General features: G+C 39.7%; 1 protein-coding gene across 1 annotated transcript; it reads left to right on the top strand.

Annotated features, from left to right (window-relative positions):
• Nucleotides 1–3,025: 3,025 nt before the first annotated feature.
• LOC110442434 (uncharacterized protein K02A2.6-like) lies at nt 3,026–3,700 on the top strand. Its single transcript, XM_021486041.1, has one exon. It carries the CDS (start codon nt 3,026–3,028, stop codon nt 3,698–3,700), a length of 675 nt encoding a protein of 224 aa, XP_021341716.1.
• Nucleotides 3,701–12,445: the final 8,745 nt, after the last annotated feature.

The following is a 12,445-nucleotide window of genomic DNA, read 5'->3' as shown; positions in this document are numbered from 1 at the left end:
TTCCAAACCGGAAGAATGGCAGCGGTGGCTCAAACGCTTTCAACGGTTTTGCCAGGCTTCAGGTCTGAGTGAGAAAACCGAAGAAACACAAATAAATACGCTTGTTTACACAATGGGAAGCGCGGCAGAGGACATTTTATCTTCACTTAAGCTAACGGCAGACGATAGACAGAAATATGACACTATTGAGGAAAAATTCAACACATTTCGTAGTAAGGAGAAATACAATTTATGAGAGGGCCAAGTTTAATCAACGTAAACAGAACGAAGGTGAGTGCGTTGACACTTTCATTACATCCCTGTATTAACTAGCTGAACATTGTGGTTACGGAGATTTACATGATGAAATGATCAGAGATAGGATTGTTGTTGGTTTGAGAGACGAAAAATTGGCTGAAAAACTTAAACTTGATCCTAATTTGACACTCGAAAAAGCTGTCAATCAAGCTCGCCAAAGCGAGGCTGTAAAGAAACAACAATTCGTGGTTCGAAGTGACACACAATCTGATTCATCCAAATCATCTGTTGATGCTATACATGGCAAACGAGACAGACACAGTGGTGGTGCAAACAAATTCCCTTACTCTACACATAAACAAAACGCGGGGAGAGGCTCACCACGGGGCGGTAAAATGAAATATAACACACACAAAACAACACAGAAATCGTCATGTCCAAGGTGTGGGTATTCGCCAAATCACCCTCGCGAGAGATGTCCTGCTAAGGATAAAACATGCATTAAATGTAAAAAGCGTGGACACTTCATAAAATGCTGCAAAACAAACATTGAAGAAATTTATTATGACTCTGAGCAGGATGAACCCCAGGAAGTTGTTTTCCTTGGGGAAGTTGGATGTGGAGATTCAAGCCCTTGGTATGTAAATGTGAAACTACAAGAGACACATGTAAAATTTAAAATAGACACAGGTGCGGATATAACAGTAATTTCTAAGGAAGTCTACCGGAAGTGTAAGAACACTTAAGCTACGTCCATCAGATAAAGTTCTACATGGGCCTGGACACAACAAACTCAATGTACACGGAATGTTTACATGCTCACTACAGATCAAAAACAAGTGTGTGGACCAGGATATCTCTGTAATTGATGGTCTCCGACAACCACTTCTCGGACGAAAAGCTGTGGAACTTTTGGGTCTTGTCTCCAGAGTAGACGAGTTAGCTGAAAAACAAACTGATTTTAAGGCCAAATATCCAGACCTATTCACAGGATTGGGAAAAATGGAGGGAGAGTATCAAATTAAGCTTCGAGATGACTCTTTCCCTTTCGCACTTAGTACACCGCCACGTGTTCCGATACCACTCCTTCCCAAGGTCAAGGACGAGTTGACTCGCATGGAGGAACTAGGAGTTATTGCACGCATCGATGAACCCTCTGATTGGTGTGCAGGTATGGTAGTGGTACCAAAACCTAATGGAAAGGTTTGAATCTGCGTAGATCTGACATAGCTAAATGAGAGCGTTGAACGCGAAAAACATCCTCTTCCAGTAGTCGACCAGACTCTAGGACAGTTGGCCGGAGCAAAACTATTCACAAAGTTGGATGCCAATTCAGGATTTTGGCAAGTCAAGTTGTCTAAAGAATCGGCTAAGTTGACTACATTCATTACACCGTTCGGAAGATACCACTTCCGGAGATTGCCATTCGGAATTTCTTCCACTCCCGAACACTTCCAAAAGAAGATGTCTCAGATCCTCGATGGAGAGGAAGGCGTAATGTGCCAAACAGATGATGTACTCGTGTATGGTTCCGATACGATGGAACATGATAAACGCGTTAACTCTGTACTTCGAAAACTCAGAAACGCAGGAGTTACACTTAACGACGAGAAATGTGAGTTTGCGAAAACTGAAATCAAGTTTGTCGGACATGTAATCAATGACGAGGGAATAAGTCCCGACCCAGACCGAGTACAGGCAATACAGGAAATGGATGCGCCTAAGGACATATCCGGTGTCCGTCGTTTCCTAGGTATGGTGAACCAACTAGGTAAGTTCTCGCCAAATCTCGCAGAGAAGACGAAACCTATTCGTGACCTACTTAGTACCAAGAACATGTGGTTATGGGGTCCCACTCAGGAACAGGCGTTCTCTGATGTCAAAAGTGAGCTGTGTTCCAGCCCTGTGTTGGCACTTTATGACCCTAATAAAGAGACTGTTGTGTCAGCGGATGCGTCATCATTTGGGATTGGTGTGGTGATTACACAAATTCAGGAAAATGGTATGAGAAGACCAGTGGCATTCTGTTCTCGTGCAATGACGCCTACAAAACAACGGTATGCCCAGATTGAAAAAGAGGCTCTGGCTCTCACATGGGCCTGCGATCGTTTCAGTGACTACTTGTTGGGACTCAAATTTCGATTGGAAACAGATCACAAACCCTTGATCGCGCTGCTAGGCTCGAAAAACCTGAGTGAATTACCCCCACGCATACAACGCTTCCGTATGAGACTAATGCGTTACACCTATGAGATATTCCATGTGCCAGGAAAAGAACTATGTGCGCCAGACACTCTATCGCGTGCGCCATTGACACGCCGCGTCCCTGAAGACGAAACCCTCCAAAATGAAACTGAGTACTTTGTTGAGGCAGTTATAGACAGCATACCTGCATCAAATACACGCCTTGAACTGATCAGATCTGAACTAAAGTTTAGACCCAGCGTGCTCAAAGCTCATGTCGCTTGTGCTTGGAGGTTGGCCTGAGGACAAATCTCATTTGGACGAGATTGTGAAACCCTACTGGGGGTTACGTGGTGAAATTACGATCCTTGATGGACTTTCACTCAAAGACGATCGTTTAATCATTCCACCGACACTTCGCTCTGAAATCTTGGAAAGAATCCATGAAGGGCACCTTGGAATAGCAAAATGTCGTGAACGAGCCAAATCGTCGGTATGGTGGCTCGGACTGAGTTCGCAAATCCAAGACATAGTGAACTCGTGTCATGTCTGTGCTGAAACTAGAAATGATTCTGCGGAACCTTTGATTCCGACTCCATTACCTATGAGACCATGGCAACGTGCAGGAACAGACTTGTTCTACTTCAAAGGAAGTAATTACCTACTAGTCGTGGACTACTTTTCGCGTTTCGTGGAAATAGCAAAATTGGACTCTACTACGTCAGAAGACATTATTGTACATCTAAAATCCATTTTCAGCCGTCATGGCATAGTGGACATTCTGGTCTCTGATAACGAACCACAGTACTCGTCAGATGTGTTCAAACAATTCGTGCGTGACTTCGGGTTTGAACATGTAACCAGTAGTCCGAAGTTTCCTCAGAGTAATGGGGAAGCGGAACGAGCGGTGCAGACGGTAAAGAAACTGTTACGGAAAAATGCAGACCCTTACGTTGCATTAATGTCTTATCGTGCAACACCGCTACAGAATGGCTATAGTCCCGTGGAACTCTGTATGGGGCGCCGTATCAAAACGAATCTGCTCATTGGACCAAACCAACTTGTACCCAGTTGGCCTTACTTGGAGGATGTCCAGTCTAAGGAATCGGTTCAGTCTGAAAAGCAGAAAATCAACTATGACAAACGTCATCGTGTTAAGGATGAAACTGTGCTGAAACCGGGAGATCGCGTGTGGATCAAAGATTTCGCAACTCTGGGAGAAGTAGTTATGCCTGCATTACTCCACGTTCATATCACGTTCAAACTTCAAAGGGCATGATTCGCAGAAACAGACGTCATCTGGTTCCAACTTCCGGTCCAATGATCGCTGAATCGCCAGAACTGGATGATGACATTCCTATAACGGGAAGTTCAGTGGATGTAGACAAGGCTACCAATCGCGTCGTGTCCGCGTCGCGTCCAATTGCCTATGGAGGAACTAGTCCCATAAACCGTCCTCATGTCGGTGTCCATACAAGATCAGGGAGACTTTCTGTTCCACCTAAAAGGATGGACTTGTAAACAATGTGCTTTTTTATGTTCAGAACAGTGCTAACAGTTTCAGTGTTAATAGTTTATGGACTATTTTTATGGAACTTTAATAATTCTAGTCCTATGCAGTTCAGTTCATTTATGTGATGGACATGTTTCAAAGATATTAGTTTTAAGATGTGTTTCTGGATATCATAGTTAATGATACAGATATTTCTAATTTGCTAAAGTGATTGTCTAATAGTTTGTTCAATAACGGTTTAATATTTTGATAACATTAGACCCGGGTAAAGAAAGGGAGATGTAGTGTTATACATCTTTAGGAAACAGACTATAACCATGTGCTAAGCATATTTGTGATATGGACTATACCAGGTGGGTTGATATGTAGGCGGCCATGTTTGAATACAGCTTGTTTGAACCGACAGTAACTTCTTGTCATGATTTATACCAAAACACCTGGACGATTTTTTTTGTTTGATATAGGTCAAAGGTCAAAATGTACGTCATAATGACCTACTTTTGGTACATGACACACCGCCTTGCCTAAGTGAATCCATGACCCAAGTATGAAGTTACAGTGACAAGTAGTGTAGGAGACTGAGCCAAGACAAGATAAAGTTCAGATGGACACAACGCAAAACTATAGTCCTATATAGTCTTGTGGATATTATATTGTTTGACAGCAAACCTTCAATAGCATCTTAAAATTTTGTTTATAACAATATTAACGACTATTACTCTGCCTAATAGTCGACTGTTATTGTGAAAGATTAATGTTATACCTTTATAGTGTATTGGGGAATGTTTGCAGACTCTGTCGCTGTATTCGAGTTATCCCCCTTTTTATTTTGTGACACAGTTTTGAATTATAGGGGGCGTACCAATCACGCTACATCCTTTTCAACAGATCACTGAACACGGTATGACATGCATTCAATTTGATAATATATATAAGCAAATCCATGCAAATTTTAGAGAAAATAATTTTGTCATAAATATTGTATTGTTGATATTAACTTCATTTCGTAATGAGAGGAATGCAAGCAATCGTTTAGTGCTGTAATATTAACCTTTTTCGGCCGAGACAGCGAAAGCCACGAGGTCGCCAGGACCGAACTAGGCCAAACTGTTGATAACTATGTTACATTGATAAATAGTTGTCAGTGCATCGTTCTTGACTATGCTATCGTTTGAGTATTTAAGTTAAGATAAAATAGCGATGCTATTTTGTACGAGTTGAAATTCATTCGTTTAGTTGACGATGATATGATGTAGTGAGAAAGGGAAAAAGTCAAGGTCGAACTAGTGATCACGCCGTCGGCCCGAGTACACGTGACCTACACGCATGGTACACACATGGTTTGTTTTGACGGCTGGCGGGTTTTGTTTTGACGGCTTGCGAAGATTTGATCGGCACGAAGCATAACAATGTTAAGGGAGATAACTTAGTATACAGGAGATTAATACTGAATTCTAAGTGTAGATCAAACACACCTCTGTTCGACCATGCATTATGTAATACTACAGTATAGTGCTCTTAGTCAAAACTTGACCTATTTTATCATGTGGTTCAATTAATAATCAGGGCCTGTATTTAATCGGTATTTTTTTTTTAATTGATCAGTTTAAAAGCCCTTTGCATATAATATTTCAATGATACATTATTAATATCCTACAGTAAATGTGGCACATGTGTATTGTTGAAATGTGTGGTTAATATATTAATATAGAGTTCCTTTTTCCGATGTCTACGGTAGTTGCTGTTAATAATGCCCAAAAGGAAGTAACCTGGAACGGCAACAAGGGCTGCAAAGCGGAGGGCACAGCAGGAGGCTGAGCTGGACGTTCAGGAGGCTGAGCCAGAGGTTCAGGAGACAGTCCCTGATCAGAATGAGGAAGTACCAGATGATTCATCAGGTGATGAGGCTGACCTAATTATCCCAGTAGTCAGCGTGTACTCTAAGCTTGGGGAAAATGTCTCCGAGGGTACCAGAACAAAAATAATTGAAGGAAAATATGGGAACCTGGGGACTTTATTAAAAAGGGGACCCCAAGATGGGGATGAGCAAAAGTTATTATAAAAAATGGTCAGTTGATAACAAAATCCATCTCCTCTGAAAAAATAACCTCCATTGAAAAGTGGACAGATGTATTTATTGCCATCTACGGAACAGCCCATCTAGCTAAAATACCTGGGTTGTTAAAGTATATGGACAGCTGGGGCTAGGAGATGTAATGGTCTGGGATGGAAAAGTTATGACGAGCAATATCGTCTAAGAAAAAGTTCTAATCCTGTGTCTGATTGGGTAAAGATAGATGATGAACTCTGGCTGCTTTACATGAATGATAGGTTTCCAGTTCCCCAATCTCGTTATCAACCGCGTTTCAATGCCAGGACTAGTGGGAAATGCTTTGATTTCAATAAGAGGTCCTGCTTCCGTTACCCATGTCATTACTTACATACTTGTTTGAATTGTTCAGGGGACCATCCTTCAGTCATGTGCACACAACAGCAACCATTTCTTAACCCAGCTTCCCCCCCCCCCCGGCAAACTCACTTTCAAACTCCCACCCGCTCTCCATACCCAGGTAACAATCCAAGAATGCCCTTCAAAGGTACAAGGGGGAGGGGACGTGGACAGGGATATATGGGCCCTGGCAACCACACCCATCAAAACTGAACACTTAAAAAAATGTCTAAGCCAGTACCCAAGAATGACGGAGGCAAATTAATTGTTGACTGGGTTTTCTCATGGTTTCCGTTTACATTATTTAGGCCCCAGACATCCAACAGAGTGTTCAAACTTAGTTTCAGTTTCTGAGAATCCTGCAGCAGCAAAAGAAAAGATCTTGAAGGAAGTCAGTTTGGGTAGGATGTTATGCCCATTTAAAGTACGACCTATTTAAACACTTAGGACATCTCCTATAGGTATTGTTCCCAAACCTGATAACACATGGAGGCTAATCACACATCTGTCTTTCCCTTTCAATAGTAGTGTTAATGATTTTATTGAAGAAGAATAAAGTACAGTAAAGTATTCAAAATTTGATGACATTATTGAAATGATAGCCAAGCTTGGTAAGGGAACACTTCTGGGGAAAATAGACATAAAGTCAGCCTTCAGATTACTTTTAATACATCCAGGTGACTTTGATCTACTGGGATTTCAGTTTGAGGACAACTATTATATTGACAAATGTCTCCCTATGGGATGTTCAGCTTCGTGCAACCTATTTGAATTTTTTCAACATTTCTGCAATGGCTAGTGGAGAACAGGGTAGGTTTATTTAGTTTGGATCATTACCTTGATGACTTTCTCTTCTGTGGTGAAAAGGGTTCAAATAAGTGTCACCAATTAATGGTTGGTTTTCAAAACATATGTTTGGAGTTGGGGGTTCCATTAGCACAGGAAAAAACTATTGGCCAAATCAAAAGCCTCATTTTTCTGGGATATGAAATTGATACTGTTGAAATGATGATCAGAGTACCACCCGAGAAAATGTTGGAGCTAAAACAGAGCATTTTGACTGCTACATTCAAAGAAAATCACTAGGGCTAAGTTAGAATCCCTAGTTGGGTCTCTCAGTTTCTTTTGTAAAGCCATTGTACCAGACAGAGCCTTCTTACGAAGGTTCCATGATATCATGACGTCGGTGAAGGCACAGTTTCATCACATTCGTATCTCACAGACAATAAAAGATGATATCACTATGTGGTTGAATTTTTTGTCAGATTTTAATGGTAGGGGGCATGCATCCATTCATCTACTTGGCAGGACAATGACACACTTAGTCTTTTCACAGACAGTTCAGGTGCTGATGATTTGGGCTGTGGAGCATATTTTGCTGGCAGCTGGGTATTTTACCAGTGGACTGACAATTGGGAAGGTAAACCAATCCTGGGTAGCCTGAGTCTCTTGGAGTTTATTCCCATAGTACTTTCGCTACTGTAATGGGGACCTCGTCTTGCAGATCGAAGAGTAAAGTTTCGAGTAGATAACTTAGCTTTGGTATCAGTTCTTAACAATCAAACATCTCGATCCCCAGCGATCATGGTCTTGGTTAGATATTTTGTTTTGCTTATCATGAAACACAATGTCCAGTTCAAGGCTCAGCATATTAGGGGTGTTGACAATGACATTGCGGACTCAATTTCTCGCAAACAGTGGAAGCGTTTCCGGAACCTAGCACCAATTGGCATCAGAGTACCCAGAGGCGATTCCACAAGAATTTCATTCTCTGATCTCCAGGCTGAACGTGACCGATTGTTAAAAATATCAGTTGCAAAAAATACAACCTCAACATATGAAACTGCTTTGCGAGAGTTCGAACGATTTCGGACTTTGGGTAATCTAGGTAATACCTGGCCTCCACCTATGGACCATGTTGTTCATTTCATAGCTTTCCTTTCAATACAAAACAAGTCCCCATCTACAGTCAGATCTTATTTATCGGGAATTGGGTTTAAATGCAAATTGTTGGGAGGGGAAGACCCAACACATTCGTTTCTTGTCAGCAAGATGATAGAGGGTATACCCGTTTACCCATTTCTGTCAATCTCTTGAAGAGGAAAGTGCACTCTCTCCCTATTATATGTTCATCTACATATGAAGCAAAGCTCTTCAGTTTTGCGTATGTTATAGCATTTTTTGGCTTACTTAGGGTGGGTGAGTTAACTTTGACAAACAAAATGTCAGTACAACACATCATCCAGTAGGAGGACATTGCTTTAGATATTCATGGGGAAACACCAGGGACCCTTACTCTGCCATTATAGGGGAGCTCCATTAACCCGATACCAATTTGGGGCAGTTCTACGTAAATCTCTAAACTATCTTGGCGTTGAAGGAAAAAAATACAAATCTCATTCCTTTAGAATTGGCTGCGCCACTGCCCTTTTCGAGGCTGGGGTCCCTGAAACTGAGTTAAAAGCAATGGGTAGGTGGTCTTCTCAAGCTTACAAATCCTACATTAGGGTCCCCCAGTTCAATTCTGCTTAAAAAGATTAAAGTAAATTGAGCTGTAATATAACACCTTTAGTAATACAGCTCTACAGATTTACAGGCGCAGTGGTGTGGATCTTTGGCTCATCCATAATAAGACATGCACAAATGGCAGCTTTATGGGATCGCCCTGGGGGCAGTGGCCTCAATACTCCTGATGCAGACCTATGGTGGCAGGGTTATGGCGGCCTAAAGATTAAACAGTTAGCCAAAAAGGCAAAAAACAACACTAAAATTGGTGAGAATACAGCAGGAAGTCTGTGTTTAATGGCAGTGGAACAGATCGAGGCACTTCAAAGATTTTTTCCCAAGTACTACCTAGACTAAAATGGCGCCACTAGAACAATACTAGAGCCATGAATAAGTGTAGGCGAAACCTGAATAGGGTATGTGCAAAGGCAGTGCTTAATCTTAAGGGTGGGTATATCAAGCACCAAGATATTGTAAAGGAAAATCAACAGTTATTCAAGTCAGAAGATGGTGTTCATTTGTCGGCATTACGCAATGCCGTATTCTTGAACTCGTTGCAGGGCGGTATTGAACACATACTTAAAGGAGGGTCAGTTTTTCCACCAAATATGTAGAGCCATTTAGGGATACTAGATACTGTTTGGGCACGGCTTAAACTTACTTGGCAGGGGGAGGGGGTTTGCCGCTTGGGGGTTTCCCCTTTACTTTTGCCTCTTCAGGCATTAGTGATACCTAGAACAATTTCAGATGTGATTTGTGGATTCAAGAAATGAACTACATTGTTGAATGATATATTGATGGTGAATTGAAATTGATATGAATGACAGGAAAAATGTGTTATGAGATGTTAAATGATGACTGAACTGAAAATTCATAGTTATGAAAAATGTGGAATGTTATATGAATGGTTGGGCATGCTCTGTTGGCGTCCAAATATGGGAATTAAATTAAAATAAACTTAAATTCATAGTCGTGTCCAATATAAGCCAAACCATAGTAATTATAAATTCAATAAAGAATTCCAGAGAGAAAATGCTGTTGTTTATCTTTTCATCAATAATCGCTTATATTTTAACTTATATAATACCTTATTGTTAAAGATTACATATTAAAGTAAATCACGTATATATAGAATATCAATGCACCATTGGAATCAAATACTTTCTTCTCAGGGACCCCAATAAATCACTCAGTTAGAGCACAGGGGCTTGGCACATTCATATGACCCAGAAATAACATTTAACCTAATGTCCGACCCCCAGATCACTTATTGACAATATAAGTGATCTTGGCATTGGACCCTGGGGTTAAATATTTCATTCTGGATCATATGAACGTGGCAAGCCCATGTGGGTTAGAGTGTCCATCTATATCTGAAGTGCGTAGTTTGTCCCATAGCAGTTTGTCTTTCTGATGAAGCTAAAAAACAGACCAGTCTGTGGTGATGTGGTTGTATTCTTGACCAAGACACTTTAACATAATTGCTCTGGATAGCCACATGCCTGACATATGTTGTTCAGTGAGTAGCCACCAGCTATTATAAGAACACCCCGCAACAAAATAACCATGATTATTCATGCAACGATAAAAGTGAAACGCCACAAACAAACAAGCTTTCTTCTCAATCAACTAGTCTTATTGCTGCTACAACAAACTTTATCAGGAACCGTTCATTACCAAAAGATTTTCACAATTGTACATTTTAAGAAATGTGCCACTTTGCAACATAAAACCCCACAAAATCCACCTGTCTTTAAGATTTATTTATTTATTTATTTATTTATTGTATTTTTTTTTCTTTTGAGATCTCTAAATGACACAAATTTGATAATTTGCATACATTAAGATAGAGGAGCAAGTGATGAATTATGCAATTTTCGCAATCAATTCAGGTTTAAAGTTTTTTGTCTGGAAGAAAAATATATCTCACAAACAATATTGCACTTCAATTTAATTAGTTCCTTGCCTGTTAATACATCACCATAATTATAGTAACTCTACGTATATTGACTGACAGCTCTAAAATAATGCTTTTATTTGTTTATCAATTTTAACATTGACATGTATACAAGTCTACATGTAATATACATGTATTGCTTTCACCTCTGTAATTTGCCTTTCATCAGGTCCATATATAATATCGTTTGACACCACTGAAAAATAAGACATTTAATTAAAACTCTAATTATTCTTTTATTTCAAACTTTTTGAAATAAATGAATTAAAACAACTGTTATTTTACTAATTTAAAAACATTTTAAACATATCTTGTATGTCTCTTTGTGTGTATATATTTACTAGTAAAATAGTAAAACTAGTAAAATAGTAAAACTAGTATATATATACTATATTTGCATTAAAATAATTCAGTTTTCATTTTACTTATATAAACATTTTCACTATGATTTTTATAAACCAGCTTCTCTAAATTAATTCAACAAGCGCACCCTACCACACTACAATACTTGATCTAACCACGGAATTAGATTTGAGTGTTATCTAACTCCGGGATTAAAGTAATATTCAAATCTCCAAAAACATTAGGTTACCTCCCTTGAGTACGCTCCTTAATCGCTATACTCTCCGCCAGGGCTGCGCTTAGCTCACTGTACGAGGCATTCTGTTTATTTTTTTATTTTACTTGTTTAAACCATATCTGTTTTACTTTACTTCAGTCGAAAAATCTGTTCCCGCTTTTAACGTCCGCGAACAGAAGAAAAAACTGCATATGAATGCAATGGATATTTCCATGACATTTCGCCTCTGAAACTCAGCAAAGCTAACAACTGATACTTTTTTGGAAGTTTCCAAACCGCAGACAACAAATTCCAAAGTTTGGTGTGTTTCGATAGCTCAAAACACGAAGTTATGAAAAATGCTGAAAGTAATAAGACGTCTGTGAAGCTTGCCAATGTCAAAATGACACCATCCCATAGACAACCTGGCCAAGAAGACATTTTACATTCATCATATTCACAAGTCCTAAGCTCTGCTAAAAACTGGACTTCTCTTGTACAAAGTCACCTGACATTTCAGCAGAAACGCTTCCCATCAACCGCATCGTTGAGGACGCAAACGTAAGCAAGACGGACAAACAGGTAAACTTTTATTATTTTGACAATATACTCTGCTTGCAGTAGCATGATATATAGGTACAACATTGCACCACGGTACCCATATCACCTGTCATCTGCGTTAGTTAAAAGATAACAAAAAACGGACCCAAACAAACAGGGTCCACGATGGATGTATTGTCTAAAAACTCGAATAAAACATGTCTAGTAGCATTTTCCTCGAGCATTTGAAATTGTGACAGTAAAAATTGACATAAATATCCTAAAAAATATGTATGACTATAAAAGAATATTCAAAACGCCTGTTCATATTTAAACATACTACCGTATTATAAACCACTTTTCTCCAAAAATACTCCTCAATCTTTTCCAATTTTGAATCAATGAAAAGCTGTATAAATTTAACGTGCATGTATTATTTTCTAAAAACATTCCACCTTATCATTAACCAGTCAGACCCTATTCTTACAAAATTCCAGTCTT

The sequence above is a fragment of the Mizuhopecten yessoensis genome, unplaced genomic scaffold, assembly GCF_002113885.1.
Source record: "Mizuhopecten yessoensis strain PY_sf001 unplaced genomic scaffold, ASM211388v2 scaffold716265, whole genome shotgun sequence".
Taxonomy (NCBI): Eukaryota; Metazoa; Mollusca; class Bivalvia; order Pectinida; family Pectinidae; genus Mizuhopecten; species Mizuhopecten yessoensis.
The sequence above is the reverse complement of the archived record's forward strand: the minus strand, read 5'-3'. Positions and strand labels throughout refer to the sequence as shown.